The sequence below is a fragment of the Manis pentadactyla genome, chromosome 4 (genome assembly GCF_030020395.1).
Source record: "Manis pentadactyla isolate mManPen7 chromosome 4, mManPen7.hap1, whole genome shotgun sequence".
Taxonomy (NCBI): Eukaryota; Metazoa; Chordata; class Mammalia; order Pholidota; family Manidae; genus Manis; species Manis pentadactyla.
The window spans coordinates 100,629,831-100,652,604 of NC_080022.1; the positions used below are offsets into that span (position 1 = coordinate 100,629,831).

The 22,774-nt window shown below is 39.2% G+C and overlaps 1 protein-coding gene across 1 annotated transcript in view; it reads right to left on the bottom strand.

Moving 5' to 3' along the window:
• Positions 1-202: 202 nt before the first annotated feature.
• The window catches only part of AHCYL1 (adenosylhomocysteinase like 1), a 65,599-nt gene continuing 43,027 nt past the window's right edge, over positions 203-22,774 (bottom strand). The window contains exons 2-17 of the mRNA XM_036916709.2: positions 14,119-14,230; positions 11,694-11,837; positions 10,589-10,689; positions 10,085-10,187; positions 8,864-8,958; positions 8,177-8,283; positions 7,256-7,372; positions 6,946-7,009; positions 6,074-6,162; positions 5,653-5,723; positions 5,194-5,288; positions 5,008-5,106; positions 4,534-4,602; positions 4,013-4,091; positions 2,768-2,888; positions 203-2,236 (exon numbers count right to left, since the gene is read on the bottom strand). Coding sequence (XP_036772604.1) covers positions 2,230-2,236; positions 2,768-2,888; positions 4,013-4,091; positions 4,534-4,602; positions 5,008-5,106; positions 5,194-5,288; positions 5,653-5,723; positions 6,074-6,162; positions 6,946-7,009; positions 7,256-7,372; positions 8,177-8,283; positions 8,864-8,958; positions 10,085-10,187; positions 10,589-10,689; positions 11,694-11,837; positions 14,119-14,230 — 1,473 coding nt within the window. The 3' untranslated portion in view covers positions 203-2,229. The remainder of the gene's footprint in view (positions 2,237-2,767; positions 2,889-4,012; positions 4,092-4,533; positions 4,603-5,007; positions 5,107-5,193; positions 5,289-5,652; positions 5,724-6,073; positions 6,163-6,945; positions 7,010-7,255; positions 7,373-8,176; positions 8,284-8,863; positions 8,959-10,084; positions 10,188-10,588; positions 10,690-11,693; positions 11,838-14,118; positions 14,231-22,774) is intronic.

The following is a 22,774-nucleotide window of genomic DNA, read 5'->3' on the forward strand; positions in this document are numbered from 1 at the left end:
GGTTAAGAGTGAAAGTGCCTCAGCACAAAGCAGGCTTACAAAACTTAAGATACTACTGGAACTCTGCATCCAGCCTGTTCTCTGCTTATTAGGTCTTCAACAAATCTCTATTAGACACTGCTGACTGACCTGTGATGTGTCCCACCCTAGAAAGTTCTAACAAAGTTTTTGGTGTTCAACCAAGAATGACACAGACTTCCAATAAGGTCTTATCATTTTAATTGAATTTAATGATTATTGCTCATCTGCAAGGATTAATATTGCATTCATTAAAAATCATTCAATACAAAATAAACTTGTTCCTCCCAAGTTGCTTTCCACATGCTCCCTCTGATGCCAGACATTTTTCCACAGCATCCTTTGTTACATGGCTTGACAGAGATGGAGCCCTTACCTATTCCTATGGACACAGTAATAGATATGGGGGCAGAGGGCATGCCAGAGGGCGGCAGGATGGGGCCCCTCCCCTCCAGCAGAGCTGATGGGATGGATACCACTGTTGGTCAGGTTACTTCCCCTAAAGGATGTGGTATTCTGATTGGCTGGTTAAATGCCTTAGGAAAAAGGGCTTCAACCATTGGCGTCTACATGGAAGTAAGCATGGTCACACTAGCAAGGAGTGGGAACGGGCTGGTGGGGAGAAACAGGAGAGGAAAAGGAAAAATATTTTGGCAAGACCACAGTCCTCTGCTTGGAAGTTGCAGGGTGAAAGCTTTCTTTTCTTATATTCCTGTTTTTAATGTCTGTCTCTCTGAGGATTGCAATAGAGAAATGAAAATTTCTAGTAACTAGTACTAATGCCTGACCCAACTTTGAAGGATCCCAAACTGGAACAAGTTGAGGATTTAGAATCCTGCATAGTTAAATACTTAAAGCTCATGAACATAAAGCTCATCTGACCATGCAGGAATGCTGGTAAGCAGGGTGCATGGCATGGGAATACATTCTGATCTTTGACAGAGCTTCTCTGGGGATTCTTTCAGAGAGTGAGCCAGGATGTACTGATTACTTTCTCTATGTAAAACTGCCCTTTAAGATCTTTAACTTTTTGTGACATATGTCAGTCAAAAGCAGTACTATTTCTATAAAACTGTTACACTGGGTCTGAAGTCCCAGAAGTTACATGCGGCTAGATTTCCCTCACCCTGGCCCAATTTATCCTTCCTCCTCCCATCCACACCTACCTCTCTTTAAATATTTTAGATTGCAGAAGCACAGCTGACCAGAAATTTGTTCTTAAAGGATAAATCCTAAAGATGGGGCTCAGTGCTTTATACTGAGTAATGGCTTAAGGAATTTGCCTTCAGCACAAGCTGTATGGGGCAGAGCTGATAGAATTAGCTGTTATGGCCTCAATTCATTGATGCTATAAACTATGGGCTTGAAACAGGGATTAATCAGTTTGAGGGCAGCATTTCTTTAGATCCAACTGCACCATTAGCTCCAAAGGTTCAAAAGAGAAACTGGTAACAACTAACCACCCAAGCAGCATCTCAGTATTAACACTAAACATTTTTCTTTTCTTTTTTCTTAGAACAGAAATGTTAGGGGTCAAAATCAAACCTAACAAAGTACAATCTGGTTAAAAACCTGAAAAATGAGAAGGTCTGGTAGGAGTGGAAGAAGGGTAGTACTAAATCCATATGAGTCTACTGGATCTCAACAAGCAATACTCACTAGCACATCTCTCTGAACCACACATACCAGGACATTCCTTTACACAGGAACGGGCTTGGAACACCTAGGCGAAACTGACATGCACCATCTACATCTAACCTACCTGGCTGGTAGGTAACATCCCTGCTCCTCTGAAGAGGTGAAAGAGCACTGATTTCAGCAGCTAAGAAATGGGCTCCTTTAAGGCAATTTAGACATTGCAGATTGTTCCACATAGAAGGTACCTTAGCCTTTCCTGTTAATAAGGTACACCAGTAAGACTAAAATCCCCAGAAATGGTGAAGAATCACCATTCTGGGCTGGGAGAGTAAAATCATTGTTTAGTGACTAGGGTAAGGAACCTTGAATCTCAGTTTCATCTAAAGAGCCATGAAGCAAGTTCCTGTGTGGTCTGCAAAACTTGGATAATGAGATGAAAAAACAAGAATGAACTTACAGAAAAAAAAAAAAAATCAAGAAGACAGGAATAAGAAGAAAATAAAAATCATCTTAAAAAATATTTCTTTTAGAGTTGTGTGGTTCATGTGGACTGGTCCTTGGTAATCTGGTCCATTAGTATCTATAAAGAAACAGATTGATTGGTTAGCACTGTGTCTTCCACTTGAAAGTTTCAGAAGAATCAGAAACAACACACACTCGCCAAGGTACCTCCCCAGCCCAGGCTGGGGATTCCAGGGGTCACTCTTCCCTGTGTTTCCATGGGGTTCTGACAGTATCACCTCTGGTTTCATCTTTTTTTTCCTCCCAGCTCTGACTTTATATAGAATTATCTGGGGGAGCTTTTACATAAGCCTGGGTCCTGTCCCAGAGCAACTGTATTAGAATCTCTGAAGGTTAAGGCCCAGGCTCCAAACCCAGAGCAACTGTATTAGAATCTCTGAGGGTTAAGGCCCAGGCTCCAAAATTGTAGAAAACTCCTAATTTTTTACCTCTACTACTAGATATACAATTTCTCTGCCTACCTGGTTAGTTTGGAGCACACTTCTCATACTCTTCAAAATCAGGCATAACACTTTATTTAAGAAAGCTGGCTAGCCTGCTTGGTTTAATATTGGGGAAAAGAGATTTTCACTTGCTTTCCCCAACTTACCTGTAATAATTGGGTTTGAATGGCCCGTTTTTGTTGAGTCCCAGATATTTTGCTTGGTCATCTGTCAGCTCTGTTAGGTGGGCATCAAATGATGGCAGGTGCAAGCTGGCAACATACTCATCTAGGAAGAACAAAGTGGTAGGGGAGAAGACTCCATTTTCAATATGCCTCTCAGGGCATAACCTCCCCTTTTTTAATGTGAAGCTTTTTGAGAAAGAAGACAATGAATAGAGGAATTTTGAAAGAATCTACAGTTCAAAATATTTGCTTAAAGAACCTTCAAAGTTGCCTTCTGACAGGGTACATTACGTATATCCAGAGTGCATTTAGAAGGCCATTTACCAGGGTGACAAAATGGGGTGGACCTGTACCTCCCTACCTTCATGGGCAAAGCCTCTGGCTTCACCTCAGCAGCCAACATGCCATGTACTACACTCACCTTCCTGAAGCAACTTCCTTAATTGGATTATAGTCAAATTATGAATCAAAGTGTCTTGGGTTATTAAGCTCAAAAGAGTCTTGATTCATTAACATTATTTAAGATAAGAGCCATAAAGGCCTTAAATCTTTGCATCACAGATTTCTAAGGCAGGCAGCACAAATTTATTACTCTTCCATAGATAAGCTTCCTGGGCTTTTCCTTTATGAATATGAATATAAAAAACCCACAATCTGAGGTAAGCTGTTAGAGGGGATAAGAGCAACTAGTTTTTTAGCTTTAAGAGGACAGGGGTTTGGACTGACCAATTATAGATGGGAGAGGGGGTACCACTATTCAGAAAGGTAAAGAACTAGAGATGACATATTATGTCACATGAACATAGCACAGTTGTCCCCTGGAATGACAGGAAGTTGTCTGTATATCTACAAAGAGGATGACCAATAAAACCTGTGTTTGTTTCTGTTTGTTACAGTTTGGTCCCAGCCTGTACTCAGGTGTGGTGGGAAGTTTACTGAACTTCATAAAGCTACTTAGAATAAGAGCATCAACCCTCAACCATTATGTTAAACACTAACCCATTAGCTGTTATTCTTACAATCCTGCAATGTATATTAATATTATTCTCAGTTTACTGATAAAGAAACTCTGGCTCATGGAGATTAGAACTTGTCCTGAACTCCAAAAACCACTCAGTGCAAAAGCAGGGATTAAAACCGACTCTAAATCCAGGGCTTTTCATGGTATTAGTCTTACCAAACCATGCAACAGCTTGGGGATTAATACAGATTTCCACTGTTTCTTACCCATTTTCTTAGGAAGTAAGTATACATCTTGCTTGTATCGTCCCTCAGGTGCATTATACAGTTCTATCAGTGCCAGAGCCTAAGTTGGAAAAAAAGAGCCAGAAAACACAGAAACACTTCTTAGATAGGGACATAAAAATAAAACGAGATACAGCAGGGTCTTGGGGTTAAGTACTATAGTGATATGTCACAATGACAGTACCCAGGACTTGGCTTTAATAAACGCCAACACACATCATGAAGGATTTGTTGGTGTTTTTCTTTAGTTTCTGATAAAATAACAGACTAAATACAACTAAGCTAGAACACTATATTCTCAACTAAACCCACTCAAAGGGACATAAACACTGACTGCCTGACTAATGATTCTTTTCTATACTTGAGAAAGCCTGCCTTGACAACCTGACCTGAAGTAAGATCAGGTTGATAAGAACATAGCCAGGTACACTCTCATTGGAATTGTGACCTAGGCCCAGTTCCACTAATCTCAGTGCAGGATAAACAGGCATTTTGTTACATACCTGTGTTGTAGCTGTGATAGACAGAACAAAGGTGGGAACTGTGGAGCAGCTCAGATTGAGCAGACGACCCTGAAAATGTAAAAGAGAGCCCTGGAATGAGTTTTGTTATTCCTCTCTCTTGATTCCAATGTTATCCAAGACAAGCAAAAGCAGCTAAGGACTTTAGATCCCTCTAGACTTGGTAGGGAAAGAATTAAGTCCTGAGTAGAAGTCTAGGTTTTATTTCATTTTCTGCAAATCCATCTGAGTCTGATAAGCTGAAGAATCGGTTGTGGTCAGAAAATAGTATGTTACTTAGTAAAAAGTAGTTATTTTTTGAGTGATTCTACGTGTGGAACAATTTGAGAAATCTCTCTCTATCCAGACAGAGTTCAGAGAAACAGGCCCAGTAGTTTTTCCCTGCCTCCTTTCTCTCCCATGGATCTAACTACATGGCTTGTACTGTATTGCTGAAGCCTTTGTGTGTGTGTGTACCTCTGCCAGGAGGACAACACGTTTGCCATCTGGCCAGATGACATGGTCCACCTGGGAACGTACTCGCTCCCATGTCAGCTCTGGAGTGCGGAGGCTGGTCTGAAAGGAAGAGAGCACAGTTGACTGTGGCTATAATGGAAGGAAGGGGAAAAAGGCCCTGAGAAAGATTAATTATAGATGCCTTACAACATCAATTTCCGTGTTGGAGTGGCCCATATTGCACACGATACAGCTGTTTTTCATGCGGTCCAAATGCTCCCGAGTCACCACATTCTTATTTCCTAAAGGTAAAGGAGAGTGGCTACAGAAAGAGATGCCAGGGAACAAAGGTACGGACTGGCTTTCAAGTTCAATCATGGGAGGGAGGTTTGCTGGCATTAAAGAGGATTTACAAATTGGGAGGAAAGAATTGCATAACAAATTTTTAGGTTCAGTTATTCGGTTTTAAGATTGTGTTGTATGTAAAGCCATCTGGGAAAAAGGCTCTTTGTTCTGGAAGACATGTTAAGGTACTGATCGCTTACTCCAGTTCTGAGACTTTACCCTGAACACAGGTCTCAGCTACTTTATATGAAAGTCAGACCACTTTCAAGATTTAACCTCAGAATAACACTAATCCGTGTACAACAAAGCTTTTATACTTACCCGTGCAAGTTATTACAACATCAACTTGCCGGATGACTTCATTTAGCTTTACCACCCTGAACCCATCCATGCTGGAAGAAAAGGAAGAAATACTATGAGCAAAGGAAGGAGGCAGTGAGACAGAAGCTGGTCAAAAATTGAGGCAACTGAATTCCCTTCTAAAGTCAGATTCAGTGCTAAAGTCACAGGGATAAGTAACAGGTTGTGCTGAACTATCCTCTTCAGACTCCCAAGATTCCATCCAGGAAGGGAAAATGCCAAGGAACTTTAGGAGTGCCCTGGGATTACAATGGAGAGAACAAAGCAATCCTAGCCTTCTCCTTTGAGAGATTTATGCAAGGAATGGTTAATACAATCAATCATGAAATCTCAGAAACACAGAGTAGGAGGGAATCTAACAGTATTACCACTCTGTTCTTACCAGGCCTGCAGAGCACAGATGGGGTCAATTTCTGTGATGTAGACAATTGCTCCCAGGGCCTTGAGAGCAGCACAACAGCCCTTTCCCACCTGCAGAGCAAAAGAAAGAAGTCAGGTGTCAGTCCGTAAAGGCTCAGTACTGGGGCAGGTAGGCTCTGTGGGAGATGGGGATGCACCTCCCTGAAACCTCCAATCATCTAAGTGGGCCCTGCAGGATGCTCCAACCTAACCAGAGCAGACACAGATCCACCCCAAGAGAGGTGACTTAGCAGATGTTTTATATATCAGAGCAAGGGCTGGGGCCTGGGATAGGAAAGGAGATCAAGGAAATAAAAGTGTTACCATTACAGGACCACAGAAAAGCAACTGTAACTTCTAGTTTCTTACTCCAGAAAAACCTGATAACTTTCATTTGAGATGCATCTAACTTAAGGACAGCTCAGAAGCTCAGGAACTTCTGTGGGTCATTGTTGATGACAAAAAAAATCTCCTTCACCTATTCTAGTGTTTAGAGATAGTCAACTGTATGCCACTTTGGATTTTACCCTTCAATCCATTCCAAGTCACTTGTGGGGCTAAAATGCTATATATTTCACTTGAATCAAGTCTCATAAAAGGTAACTGTTACAACTGGGGGGAATGATGCCAACATTCCATACCACAAAACAGTGGTGAAAACTGAACACAATTCATTCTGTATATCTCTATTCATAAATCTGAATAAAGGACTTTCACTATTATCTTAAGATATACCATCTAAGCGTATATTTTAAACCCGGCATCAGTGACTCTACACAGACAACATAAGTCTCCTTCAGCCAACGTTTCTACTGAATTCTATGGAAAGACAGACACTGAGGCCCAGCTATTTACCTCACCATAGCCACACACCACCACTTGTTTCCCACCAAACATCACATCTGTGGTCCTCTTCAAGCTGTGGAAACAGACAAGGGCTCAACTCAAACATTATTAGCTCAAACACAGTCCCTGTGCACAAAATTAAGCACGAGGCAATGTCCTAAAAGGACTTGGCTGAGCTCAGTATGAAATGGACCCCTCTAATAAACTTCAAAAGCCAAAGGAAGACCAAGGGTCAAGACTGGAGTGACAATCAAACTACACTACAACCCAACCCAAATCTACCCCCTGTAAGTTTGAATATCTATACACTTCAACTTACCCATCCAAAATGGATTCTCGGCAGCAGTACAAGTTATCAAACTTCTGTTTGGTAACAGAATCATTGACGTTCATGGCTGGAACACAGAGCTTCCCAGCTTTGGAGAGCTGATACAGCCTAAAGGGAGAAGAAGCCACAAAAACAAACAAAAACAAAGTTAGCTAGTAAAACATAGTAAGTGACAAAATCTGCTAATTCTCTTCAAGCTCCATGCTGCCCTCCCAAGGATATTAGTAAACAAGACTATTTTTTCCTTGTCATTCCTCCTCCCTTTTCATTTATTCCCTCCCACCCCCTTTTATTTTGGAAGGAAAAAAAAAAACCCTTTCAGGTGAAGACATTTACTTCTCTTCCATAAAAGGGGATGTATTTCCTTGGACCAGCATCTTTTCAATCTTTAAAAAACCCATGAGTACTTCTGATAAACAAAGATTATCAATGATTCAGATACGGTTCCTACGTATGTGTGTGTGTGAGCATGTGCAATGTGCCCCCAACAGAGAAACACTCTTTCAGGTATCTTTTAGGTATTCCGACAAGCCAAGAATATTTTGCCCAGTTTTATTTTCTGTAGTGTGTATAAGCATATAGTTTTACAAGAGGATTTTTTTTTCATATTTCAAATATAAAATTATAATACAATATTGAATACAGTTTTTCAAGATAAACTCATTCCCTACCTCCCAATACTGGTTAAGAATCACAGTGGAAAAGTGGGAGAGAAAAATGTGTGAACTAGAACCTGAAATTACTTCCTTTTAGGGTCTTCTTGATTCTTTAAAAGTAAAAACTCGGAAGTTTTATCTAATGAAGATACTCCCATTTAGTCACTACTAGCCTGGCACACAGCCCTACAGCCTAAAGACCAGAAGAATTTGCTGAGGCAGGGACACAAGGGGCAGCTACTCCAGAATCTGTTACCTGTGAACACCAGTCACGCTCTCTTCCACAATGCCTCGGATCTTCTTAAACACGTTTGGATACTTCTTATAAACCCAGTGGGTTAAGTCTCCCCCATCATCCAGGATCTACAGAACAGCCAGAAGACTTCTATGGGCATTCAGGCTGCTAGAGCTGGGGGGAACTTTGAACCCACTTTCTGTCCTAGCAAGAGAGCCCTGTATGTTTTGGAAGAGCATTCCTCAGAGCTCCTTGGAGCAGGTTTAGACAGTGGAAACACAGTTATGGTTGTTGGTGTAAAATGGTTAAAAGGATTCCTAAGTTTGTTCTCGGCTATAGTGAAGAGCATTAGACTATCACAGATTCATTTTTGTCTAGTCTTGAAATATATAGCCCGTTTGAATGCAAAAGCAGAGCTGGGACAGGAAGGAAAGAAATAAGAATCCTATTCCAAAGAAGTACCACATCATTTCCTTCTATTTCATTTTGCTGTATTTGAGCCACATGTGTTTTACTTAGTCTTATCCTTCCCCCACCTTTCCATTCAGTACTCAGATCCACTCTGAATAGGTACCAAGCTAAACACTTTGGCAACAAAGTTAAGTGAGTGAGACCAAACATCCAAAACATATTTAGGGAACCATGCTTTGAGGGGAAAAAAAGGAAACAAATCTATTGTCAAAAGTGTCTATTAATATGTGTTATTACCATGTTGGCTTGCCATCCATCCATGTTCACACAGCGGTCAATACACCACCAGAAGTCATCTTCCGACTCGCCCTTCCAAGCAAACACTGCAACTCCTGTAGAGAAGGAAGCAAATCAGCTGATTCCTCCTCTGAAGAGTGTCCTATAACCAGTATCATTTCTGAGATTCATGGGAGGAGAAAAAGGGTCAGAACTATGCTGAAATGAAACAAGCTAGGAAGAGCAAAGAGTGAAAAAAGCACCTTTAGTTCGAAATTGGTTAAGAATTTAAGGGGTTTTTGTTTTCAAAAGTATTTTGGAACCTTAAAATGTTATTCTCTTTGGCCAGTTTTATACTTGGAACTCTATCTTAAGAGGATAAAATGAAGGAGGGATCAAAACAAAACTGTTCACTGGAACATTGTATTAGCAACTATCTTGAAACAACCTAAAAGTTCAACATCAGGAAAACAGTGAAGTAAAATCACATGGCCTTATGACTATTACAAATGATGCTGTCAATTTTCAGTAACATGGAAAATTTCTGAAAATGTTATACTTAGATTATAAAATTGTAAACATACTGAGATTTACTTTATCACCATAAAAAATGAATAGAAAAAAGGAAAAATATGTCAAATATTATCTTTGTGTAGGAAGATTCTTTTTTTTTAAACTCCTAAATTTTCTGCAATAAACACCAGTAAATAAGAAAAATGCAAACAGTAAAAAGTTGCTTTCTGAGGATCCTAGGAAGATGGAATAGCCTTAAAACTTCATGGTGATTTTCTTCTGAACATTTTAACAATAAAAATTGTTCTATGTTTATTGAACTCCCAAGTAGTGTATATATTTTCAGTGCAATACGGCATTCCAAATTAATCAATATAGAAGGTACTTTTTGTCAAAAATAAAGAGAGTTTTGGTGAAAAGAGACCAGATGAGCTCACGCTTACATAGCTTATGTAGTTTAACATTCTTTCTTGTTTCCTTAACTTTGGAATTGGGCATTTCCCCATGTAATTAGATTCTTTGCAAAGATGGTATTTAATGATTGTATTAAGATTCCAGCATGGAAATGGACCTTCATTTTATCATCTATTTTTTTCCTGTTGATATTTTTATTATCCTCCAAATTTTGTAGCCCCTAGACTATAACATGACACTGTAAAGACAATTCTGATACATAAAAATTATGTTCAATTATTTTGAGACAAAGTTAGTGAAGAAAGCTGAACTTACCAGCCTCTGCCAGTGCTGCAGCCACTTCATTCTGAGTGGAGTAGATGTTGCAAGCAGACCAGCGGCACTGAGCCCCCAGGGCACAGAGTGTCTCGATCAACACCTATGTCATTGCATAGGAAGACAGGGTGAGGTGGGCCAGACAGGAGTGGCATCAAGAGAATAATACCAGCAATTCTGAAGCAAGGGTGCTACACTAGGAAGTTACAAAAGGGTGTAATCCAGCTAAGTAATAAGTAGCACACTGGTATGTAATTTTACACAAAAGATTATGTTCCTGAAAGTCTTAACATTTTTATAATGATCATGTTTTTGCAAATCTAGATGTCCATTAAGTCAGATTTGTTAAACATTGCTTATACCTATACAAACAAAGTAGAAGATACTATTATTGTGTTAACAGAGAGGTCCCACTTGGAGTATGGATAGATAGGGAAGGCAAAATAAAAAAAGTTTCTTTTCTCCCCCATCAGAAGTTCCTCTCTTTTCTCCCAAAAAACTCACCGCTGTCTGGGCTGTGATGTGTGTACAGCCCACTATTTTAGCACCAGCCAAGGGCTTCTCCCCCTGAGCACGTTTCCTGAGTGAAATCAGAGCAGACATGTCTGTGAAAGAACAGAGGTTTTGAGCTAGGTCTGCACTAACAACACCATTAGTTCCTGCCCCAGCAACATCTAGGGCTGGAATGGATCTGTTGCCAGATGGTGAGAAAAGAGAATAACTCTAAGCATATTTCCCTGATGATTGGGAACTTCAACAGCAAAACAACAGCGGCAAGTTGTCATCTAATCACTTAGAACTCCTTTTTCTAGTAGTTTCAGCCTTATATGAGGAGGACTGAACTGAGAATTAAGTAAATTCTCAAAACTGATCAAAGTTGAGGGTGGGTCTCATCATTCAAGAGAAGGAAGTGGTTATGCATTGGCTAATGGACTCTTATGTGTAATCACCAGACCAGGAAGAAAGACTTTACCCTCAGTAGAAGAACCACTTGCTTCTGTTTTTCTACGCTGTCTAAGCCTATTCTGCCAGTCTCTGGTTTCTACACTCCCTCCCAGTATAGACATGTCTCCACAGTGAAATCAGCAACAGAGTAGGGAGACCTTACAGTGAGCTGAAGAAACCAAGATTTAACTGATTGCTAGTCACTTCTACCCTTGTTCCAGCAGAGGGTGCTCAGGACCAAAGACCAGAGGAGATCCTAAATCACCACAATCTTAGTTGAAAACCCTCCCACTTTTGCTGCTTCTGGGAAATCTGGGTCTCTGAGATTGGCAGATATGGTAGGCTCCCACAGAACTAACCATCATGTGGTGATCCTGGACTTGCTGACTCGGCAAGATCTTGGAATATGGTGTCTTGGGAGAGGAAAATAGAAACTACTCTGTGCAATTACCACATGCTGAGAACAGGAAGCAAGGAGAACAAGAAAGAGAACAAGGACAGTGAAGTTCAAGCTCCACACAGAGAAATCTGTTTACACAGAAGTACAGAAGACTGGATTTTCTCAGGGCATTTTCTGGTTAGCTTTCAAGCCTTAAGTTGTCTGTGGATCCTGATGACTAGCAAGTGGGTTGCTTCTGTCCCCCACCCACTCCCTTTCCCTCACCTTGCTCTGCAATCTCAATCTCCCGGCGTCCAAATTCTGCCTGCTTGATGTTCTTCACACAGAAATTGCTGCTGCCCTTGGAGTTGGTTTGCTGCTTCTCTCGGGGGGAAACCTCATCATCAGAGCTATCTGTGTAGGATGCAGCTAGAGCCAGGGAAGAGAAATGAGAACAGAAAAACCTCAATGGCCCCAGCAACACAGAGTGCAGTCCCCAAGGGACTCCCGTTTAAGTTAAGGGAACACTCCTAATTGGGGCCACCTTTTACATCACTCTCAGTTCTACTTCTCCAGGGGCCTAATAGATGGTATGAACAAAACTGTTAATGGATCTTCCAGTGTTGTTGGTCCGTTTACCCACCCTGATGTTACTTGGCCATTAGTGCTCATGATAAGGAGCTACTGATCCTACCTAATCCTGTACCAGCTCTAGGGAACCCCAGATACTAGTGGTACTTGGTTTCCAACCTGGATTGGAATCAGACATGGCAACAATTGAGTAATTCAGGGCATCTAAGGAATGCTATTCCCATAGATTACTGTTTCTCAAATTTAAACTTCTAAATCATCTTTTGGAATCATGTGGAAGGTTTGTTAAAACACAGATGGTTAGGCACCAGAAATCGCCAGAAATTCCCATTCAGTAGGTCTCAGGTAGAACCCAAGACTTAGCAGTTCTAGCAAGTTTGCAGGTGCTGTTTACCCTGATGTTCAGAGGCCCACACTTGGAGAACCACAAATATGGACAAAAATGTAAGATAATCTTCCAAGGGATTTTACATTCAATTGTGCTCAAGGAATATAAGGATGGAAAGAAATGACTCAAAAGGTGAGCAGCTCTGTTTCTATTGCCAGCCGAGACTACTCAAGATGTTCAACTTTAAAATGCAACTTCACATAAAAGCTGAAAATGTCCTTTTTGCTAGATATGCAAGGAGGATATATAACAATCATTCATTGTCTCTCAGAAGACCTCTTTTTCTCTCTGAATAGAGTATTTCCCCAATAACTGTCTCTGCCAGCACATCCAGTCTTTCTCACTGACTTCCATATACAGCTAGCTAACACAAATACTACTAGAGGTATCTACCCCACTAGCACAATTAAACTCTATCACAAAGCTTTTAAAAATGCTCTAATAGGTACCTGTAATACACGGCCATCAAGATGTTCGAAGACTTTTTAAAGCTTTTTTCACTCATTCCGCCTTCCTTCCTATTATAACTCAAATCCTTCATAATTCCTTCCTAGCTATTATTAGTCTGTTTGTCATTCATTACCTTTTGTATCTGTCCTTTCAAGACACCTTTTTATTTATGATAGCCATTACACACGGAACTGCTGTTTACACACATGTCCACAGTGAATTTGTATATTCATTCATTTCAGTACTTAACCCTGTATACCACCATTTGCTCTTAACTGCCTATGTCTATATTGGGTTATCAGTGGCACAGGGCAAAGAATAAGTTTTAAAACATTTGTTTGCTTATTTCTTTACATTCCTTGTACCACAAGCCCAGTCTTTAATGTTAATACAATGCAAACAATATTCTGGCAAAGGATAATAAATGGCATTTAATACAATCTCTTTGCTGACACTAACACCAATCTATGACCTTGGACAAACCTCTTAATCTTTTAACAATGTTTCCTAAATTGAACAATGAGGCTGGGTTGGATTAGATGGCCCTGTGGATCTTTCAGTGTTGTTCCTCCAGTACTCACATCATAAAATTCTTTGTTCTTTTCATGCTAATTTTCTAACATCCACTCTAAAGCTGAGAGGAGTTCAATTCAACCCAGAGAAAAGACAACTCATCTGGGGTTAAGACAGGAGAGAAGAACTAAAAAGAAATGAGTTGGAGCCACATGATAGTAGTTTGAATATTTCCTATTCCAGAGAAACAGGTGGATACTTCAACATAAAGGGTAACCTAGTAAATGAAAGAAGCCAAATCAATAGTTTGTACTGTTACAATTCAAGCAGTCTTGGAGCTGATAAAGAAATAGATAGGTGGCAGGGCTTATCTTACATGAAGAAATCAGAAATTATGCTTCCAAAGTACACACACCTCTTTTCCAAGGCCAGCTCTGTCAGCCAAAATACCATTGATTTTCTCCCTTTGTAATGTGGGTGGACGAACGTGGGAATGGGAACCAGCCCAGTACTACCTGCCAGACACTGGCCACAGACCACATATACAGTCAGGGATACAAAGTCTCCAAATGAGGAAAAGCTTCCCCAGCTACAAGCCTGGTGGGAAACATTCCCACTGCCCAACCACTCATTATCAGCTTTCAGCACAAAGACGGGCCGTCCTGACATGAGGTATTTCCAGCTTCTAGATAAGTGAAGAGCACTGGGAGAGAAATAGCTTAAGGCTCTGAAACAGAAGATCAGAGAGGACACAAAGTCCACACCTACCAGAACTGTAGCTGTCTGTGGAGGACTGAGAGATGGAACGAGACAAAGACCGCCGACCAGTCTTGGTGGGGAATTTGGTGAACTCCTGCATGTCATCAGCAAACTGGATTTGCTATATTGGAGGAAGAGGAAGACAAAAAGCTGAAAATTTACAATATGAATTCTATGAAATGTTCCATTTTTAAAGGCCATACAATATCTTCCTTAAAAGTTAAGTTACGTGTCTCCTGTTAAGCCTGCAACTCTCCCACAAGAAACAAGTGTGGGCAGAGGCTACTACTTTCTGATTACTCCCAAAATGCCAATTACTGCCTCTTCCCAATTGTTTCAGCAGAACTGTTTTTTTTTGGTGGGGGGGCCAGCAGGGTAAAGACCCAACTTCTTTTAACATTTATCAAATTTCACAAACCTTCCTTCCCACATTCCATAGTTTTCTTTCTTTTCCCTTAAAACCTTAACACATTAAACTCTTTACCCTTCCTCCCAACCTTATCAAAAACAGGCATAATCTCATAGTGCTTGTTTTTCTTTTTTCAGAATATTCTCTAGTAGCACATTCTTGTCCTTAAGTTAGCAATGACCTTGTTTTAAAAGAAAATTATGAAGAGATGCCTTGAAATGGTGATGGGCAGCCTAGGCACAGCAGCTAATAGGTACAAATCAATTACTGAATTAATAGGACTCCACAGGGAATGAAGCAGTAACCAAAGGAACACAGAGTTCAATCATATATATGTACTTCATAAAACCAATGTAGTATTTCCAGAACCTTCTATATCCAGTAAAATACCAGAATATATTAATCAAAAAGAAATTGCAAACCACACATGCACCATAGTAAATTCCAACTAATTAGGACTAATTTGAGGGGAGGAGAAAATAATTACTTGGTAAGCTTTACTAAAAACTTCTTTAAGTAAACCAGAACTAGGTAATTATTTGAAGGATATTTGGAAAACTGGCTTTAGTAAATAGCAAATAGCTAACAATTTTTATTATTCATGGACAAATTAATGAGTATTTTTGAAGTGTCTAAAACATTTATTTCAATTAATGGTTTAAAAACCTTCCTCCTGAATTCTTCAACTCTGAAAAACCCATTCTTTAAAATATAAACCTCAGCCTCCTGCAAACAAAATGGTTTCAGAATCTGAATTGAGATTCTCCTCACAACCTGACTAAATCTGAAAAGAAAAGGCTCCCATGGAGAATCCATTAAGCTAACACTTCAGGAAATATCTCTGGAAATGTAATCTATTACAGATTAAAATCTCCTCTCCATAATGCTAGCAACATGGTTATAGCCACTTGGCCAGGAACAATAAAAAGCCCACTAGTTAGAGCAGCAAATGATCCCCTCTTCTGTCACATGTACCCTAAAGCTAGGGTAGCATCAGCTGGCAGTGTAAGTATCAGGCTTAAATGTACAGCCTAGGCACAACAGCTAACATGAACAAATCAATTACTGAATTAGTAGAACTCCACAGGTAATGAACAATAAGCAAGGGAACAGATTTGTATTTTCACACCAAGAATGAAAGCAGAGAAAACCATATAGTAAGAGCCACAGATACTACTATTGGACAGCAGGCCTCTGAGAAAAACCTGAATGTATTTCCAGTTTAAACCTACCTTGGCTCAGCCTCCAACTGGGCAAATTTCTTCCTTTAGGCTACTCAGTGAAATAAGGAGGCAGCAAGGTCCAGACTCTGTTTTATTAAGTCAATGGACAGATCCTAAAGGCTTACAAAATTTTAATTTTAATACAATCTCTTTGCTGACATGAACACTGATCTATGAACTTGGACAAACCTCTTAATCTTTTAACAATCATAAAAGGGGAAGAACCTACATTATCTGACATCCAGCCTAGGGCCTTACACACAGAAAATATTCAATAATCATACAGTGAGTGAAACTTTCAAAGTACTTTCTTCCATAAGATCAATTAATCAAATTTCAAAAACACATAAGTAAAGACTCAAGCTAAACAATATATATTGTACCAGAACTTGATTAACAAGTATCTTTGTATATCCCAAGCAGCTCTTTTAGTTCAGGTGCTAAAACCTTAACTTTAAATAGCTTAAATATCAAAAGTACAACTGCCTTTCAAAAAACAAAACAAAAAAAACCTCATTGAAGTGGCCACAGGTCAGCATCTGCCCTTCTAGATAGGATTTCCCACTGCATGTTCACATGACTTCTGCAGTCAGCAAAGCTAGTTTTACTGAAGAGATTCATCCTGGACCAAGGTAATGACTTCCAACCCAATGCAGTTGTTTTGGTGGCAGAAACAAATACACAGTCAAGAGACCATCAACGCCTTTTAACACTCTGCAGAGGCAGCCTTTCCTCCATCAGCCTCCTTACTTCTGATGTGGGCAGCCTATTCAGAAGCTGCTCTCTTCATGGCTGTTATGATGTGCTCCCCTGTTCATCCTTTTTCCAAAGGTTCTGGGTATATTCCCAGATGCCACCCAGCTGGGGGTTGGGGGGGAACTGCAATAACATGTGCGGGTTTTCAAATAAATAGGCAGCTGTGGCAATACAGAAATGTGTTTCTTCAGCAATCTAAGAATTGAATTAATAGTCATAATCCCACCTTGTATTAATACAGCTCATCAGTAGCCTAAGGCTTAGCAAAATCTTTCTCATCTAAAAATATTAGGCTATGTTGCAAGCAGCTTACTAACCAGTGTAGTGCCCCATCTCTCAAATATAATGAATATGGTCCATATTTGAAGGGGCAGAATGTTAACTCAAACCGTATCATGGATGGGTGGCTGTCTATTCTCAAAGCTCTTTGGTATTTACTTGTAAATACGATGGTCCAGCTACACAAAGATGCGTGATAACCTTGTGTTCTCTCCCACTCCTAACCACATGCTGAAGAGAACCTATACTACAACTGCTGCTGTGTAATGCTTTGGTTTCACCAGGCCTGCTAGCTCCACCGGCTGTCTTCACAGCTAGTAGCTTTGTCTTCCCTTGGTTAAGTACCTCCTGGAGTGTTGTTCACCTTCACATTATAAACATACTGTTGCCAAAAGCAATTTTTGGATATCACAAGTTTTCTTTCTAGTGAAACCATATCTCGGTAATAGCCTTCTTCTAATTGAGTTGGACTCACTGCATTTAGGCCAAATATGAACTTTTAGGTAAAAAGAGAATCCAAAGATGACTGTGAAGTTGTTCTGTTCACATTTCTTCCCATTATGATTTCTTACAATCATTATGTCTTGAGTGGTGTACTTTGGTTTTCCTCATACCTAGATTTTTAAGGAATGCTAGGTCTAAATATAATGTACAACAGGGAAGGGGGGAGGGACAAGGAGATAAGGTAGTTGAAGTCCAAAAAGCATCTGAAAATTAAAAAGCCCTATGTTCAAGAACTGTTTTGTGTTTGAATATTCATCACTCCATAAAACAGCCTTACCATCAACAAGCACATCAGTGTTCCATGCCTGAACCTAATATCACATATGAGAAAGGCTAGAAGGTCAGACTGACCCATTCTCCAAACAGCACATCCAAATACAGAAGTCTACTTGCTGTGTCTTAAAAACTCAATTGAATAGCAGGCCAATTTAACACGCTATTTTAGAGCACTTTCTCAAATAGTTTAGTGAGTATAATGCTTGACTCTCTTCCTTGTGATACTAAGAATGATAAGGAAAAGCTCTATAGAAGAAACAATTTCAGGCACAGTACATCCACTACCATACTTTAGGTCTGGTGACAGAGCAAGCTGATGTTGTACTGCACATACCAAGAAAAAAGGGTCATAGACAATCCAAAATAGTAATAAGCTTCCAGATAAGAAAAATCATTGTATACTACTCCTTTAGTTGATCCTAAGTGATATTCTTTATACCCTTAGAAGCTAGGAAGTTTATTTGCACAAACACATAGTCTATCTACTCTGAACATAAACAGCTTAGCTACACTTTTGTCCCAGGTCCCATTCAATTTTCCCTTGTAGCTCCGGCATCAGAGTGAATTAAAAGCTACCAAATTCCACTATGACACCATGGTCAAGGGATGGTAACCAGGATATTTATGAAGTATTATATTCTTTTAGTCAACATATTTGGTAGGCACCAATCCAGTACCCAGTGCTGTTCTAGGAAAAATCTATGAAAGGAAATATGGTCCCTTCAATCTGTGTATGTGTTCTGATCCACAATGTAATGATAACACAAATGGCTTTGTAATAGAATTTTACTGTCTTTTTAGGAATATGCCAGCTCCTGCAGCCTTTTCTGGATACTGTTTAACTTAGAACTCCAAAAATCAGAGGTTAAGTTCAACATCTTTATTACAGGTTAAGTTTGAGATCGTTATTTCACATATCTAACAAACAGCTTTTACTTTCCCCAGAAAGGTTCCTTCCTAAGGGTGAAGACCTGAATTCAAAGGTAAACAGCAATTATTAGAATAATAAATCATGAAAAAGCATAGCTTAGAAGTGAGTAGAGGGATTGGTCTTTCTTGCTACTGAGGATTAGTTGAAGGGTCCTCTTGGGGTGTACTACTGTTTTTCTGAGACATCCCCAAATTATATAATCTGTCCCTCTGTCTCCTCTAGTATATTCTGCATATAAATTTTTCTGTTTAGAAATTATGGTCAGCATATTTCTTAGCTAACACTTAGCAACTGAGTAAAAAAGTGACTATCAGAAAGCTAAAAATTTTAACAGGCAATTAGTAAGAAGTGTGCTGTAATACCTTCCAGGATTCCCACATTTTTTTCTAATCCCTCTTTCACACATCTTCTGGCCAATTTTTTTTCTTCTACAGATTCTATTCTCATCTGCTCTTTTTTCAGAGAAAAGGAAGAGGGTATGGCTATAAACCTATATAGGTGCAAGACCTTTTCTTGATACTTACCACTGACTAGTTTGATTCCCATTGAAGATGAATTCAAAGAATTAGTTATCAATAAACATCAACTTCTTGGTACAAGAACTATATAAGTCTGAGAGATATTCAGACTTTCAATTAGGTAACATCTTTCAGACTTTCAATTAGGTAAAAGAAATTTCCCAAAGAAGGGCATCCTCTTCCCAACCGGTGCCCTCACATATACCACCAGGAAACAATTTATCTCAAGGGAACCAATCTCAGGCCACAGAGTTGAATACACAGACACCTTCAGTCACTTCTTCCATTCCCTAGTACAGAAACAAGTCTTCTGAGACTCAGCAGGTTTTGGCTGCTCCCTGTCCTGCTTCCCTGTCTCAAATTTCTTAAGTTCTCAGTTTCCCCAGATTGGACACGAGTTTCTTGGCGGGGAAGGGATGAGCAAGCTAGCTGACTAATCACAGCACACATCTCCCTCCCCCACTCCACCCGCTCCTGTTTCTCAACAGTAACAGGATATAACACACACACACACACACGTTGCTAGAATCCAATTCCACAGTCAGAAGAAACACTCCTTGCAAAACTGGGATTCAACTTTATCTTTTATCCATGCTGGTTGGAAGAAGGGATGAGGCAACACCAGGGCTCACACTGCTGAGTCACTTAAATGTGAGGAAGGAACATAAAGCTTGAAAAACTCTGCCAAAGAGGGGTTGTACCTTACCAGCTATGCCCCCTCTCTTCATATGAGACAACAAACTTCACTGGCTTTCTACTATCTCCTAAGGTGCTCTAGTGAAAATGACCAATCTGGGCCTTCAACTCCAACTGGAAGTAAAATTAGAGGTTAGAAAATGGCAAGTAGTACAGGGAAGGGCTTCCTAACCCTTTGAAAACAACAGTTAACAACAGAATGTAACACACATCAGGACTACATTCCAATGTCTATTTAGCTTCCTACTTGTCCAACTGACCAGCCTATCCATACTTTCCTCATTCTCAATCTGCTATCAGTATTATATGAAAACATGCCAGTCATTCTTACTCTTCTGACATTCAATTTTCATCAACTCTGGGTTAAAAGTTTTTGTACAGGTGAAGAAATGTAGGTTCCTGAACACACCAAATTTTAGTGATACACCAAATTCCTTCACCTCATCCCCTACCACCACTGTTGTACCTTCTTTTTTCCCCACTTTTCAATATATAAAAGATTTAAAAGAGCAGTATAATGACAACCTGTATACCCTCTATGTAGATTGAATCTTTCCACTTTCCGTATTAGGTTGCTTTCTCTGTATTTACACATGCACTCATATATACTTTCAAATGGTCCTGAGAAAAAAAAGTTGCAAAGATGAAAATTCACCAATAAATTATTCAGAATGCATCTTCTAAGAACAAGTACATTTTTCTACAAAATGACAGTAACATTCTACTTAAGCATATTAACAATAATTCTATACAGTCAAATATCCAGTTTGTATTCAAAGTTCTCCAATTATCTCAAGAATGTCTTTCATGTTGTAGACTCAACAGTCTATGCAAATCTTCCAAACCAGGATGGAATCAAGGGTCACTAAATGCATTGGGTTGTTAGGTTCCTTTAGTCTCTGCTAGTCTAGGACACTCCTCCCTGCTTTGTTTTCCTCCCTTGTGGTATTGATTTTTCCTGGAAGAGTCCAAGACAATTGCCTTACTGAATCTTCCATCTTCTGAATTTTTCAGATAATTTCTTTCCTGTAAATTGGATGTTCAGTTCTGAGATTTGATTAGAAAGAAATTAAAATTTTGGCAAGAGTATTTCTCAGATGTTATATACTTCACTTCGCATCATATCAGGTGGTACGTAACATCAGGTTGTTCCACTAGTGACACTAAACTGAACTCTTGGTTAAAGTGAGACCATCAGTCTTTCAAAGGTATATTTTCTTCTTGCAAGTAAAGGTTAATTTGTGGGGTTATCCTTGTCACCCTGTGAATATCCTGTTCCCTAGTGACTTTTCCATCTATTCATTATCTTTAACTGACCTAACTATATTGGGGAGGGTGGGGGTTTATAGACTCATGATTTTTTCCCCTACGATTCCTTCCACATATATTATTAGATGGTATTCTTTTGAAAGAAAAGCTTTTCTTTTCCCTCTCTTTTATCATTCATATTTTTATTCAGTTACATCCAATTATACAATGAATGCACTGAATGCTCCAAATGTCCCAAATTGGGTCAATGGGAGCCTCCTTCAAACTGACTCTTCTGTCATTTTAACATCACATGACATTAAGCAATTCCTTCCTTTCTGACATTAAGAAGACATATAAGGCTCACCTTGTTCTTTCTCTGCCTTAGACCTGCAATCAACCATTTCTCCAAGGGGCCTGATTTCATTTAGTGGGGAATGGTATTTAGAAACTAATATCTGGGTATAAGAGGTGCTAACTGCCTTGAGAGGTGTCAGTACTTCTAGGCTCTTTCATTGGAGAGATAAGTAAATCTGTTTTATTCGTGAGTTCATACTGATAATTCCATTTCAAATTTAACCTTACTTTTTTTTAACTTTTAATTTTCCTATTTGTATCTCTTATGCTGACAATCTTGGTCTCTAATAGTTATATTTACTTATTTGCTTTATTCTATACTACACATAATTTCAAAATTACAAGACTAATGTTATTACCAACAACGATCTGCACAATGAAATGTCAGTACTTCACTGAAGTTCTTTTTGTCCTTAGAATATATTTCACAAAGGATATATAGTTAAAAGTACTGTTTTCTGGGTAATTGATTGTATAAATGCTAGGTGCATTTATTCCTGTTTATATGCAACTTTAAGGTTCCCTTTTTGTCTTTATGTTTTGACATATAAAACATGCCTCAAAGGTTTGTGTATTCACAGAAGTCTCACTTCCATTCCTATCTCCCCAACTCTGCTCCCCCTCCCTCTTTTCATTTATTTCTGGTTTATATTCATTTTCGTAGATAGAAAAAAGCAAATATGTTCTTATAGTCCCTCTCTTACTCAAAAGATAACATGTTAAAAATATTCTACATTTTGTTTTTTTCATGTGGAAATCACTTTGCACTCGTTCACCGAGTGTAAGAATCAATAATTCTTGAATGCTGGGAAAAACCAAGCCAGGTTATTACCATTCAGCTTGTATGTTTGTAATAAAAAGTCATTAGACCGAATTCCCAGTCTTCTCTAGAGCAAGCTGACTTTAAACGAAGCTCAAAAGGAGTTAAACTGGCAAACCTTACTGCAAGGTATGCTGGGATATCTTTTAAGCTGAAAACCTGTCACATGTTTACAAATAGGTGAATCTGTATTTTTCTTTTTTTTGTGTGTGAAGGCATCTCTCATATTTATTGATCAAATGGTTGTTAACAACAATAAAATTCTGTAGAGGGGAGTCAATGCTCAATGCACAATCATTAATCCACCCCAAGCCTAATTTTCGTCAGTCTCCAATCTTCTGAGGCATAACAAACAAGTTCTTACATGGGGAACAAATTCTTACATAATGAATAAGTTACACAGTGAACAGTACAAGGGCAGTCATCACAGAAACTTTCGGTTTTGCTCATGCATTATGAACTATAAACAGTCAGTTCAAATATGAATACTCATTTGGTTTTTATACTTGATTTATATGTGGCTACCACATTTCTCTCTTTATTATTATTATTTTTAATAAAATGCTGAAATGGTAGATAGATACAAGATAAAGGTAGAAAACATAGTTTAGTGTTGTAAGGGAGCAAATGTGTTAATCCAAGCTAGAC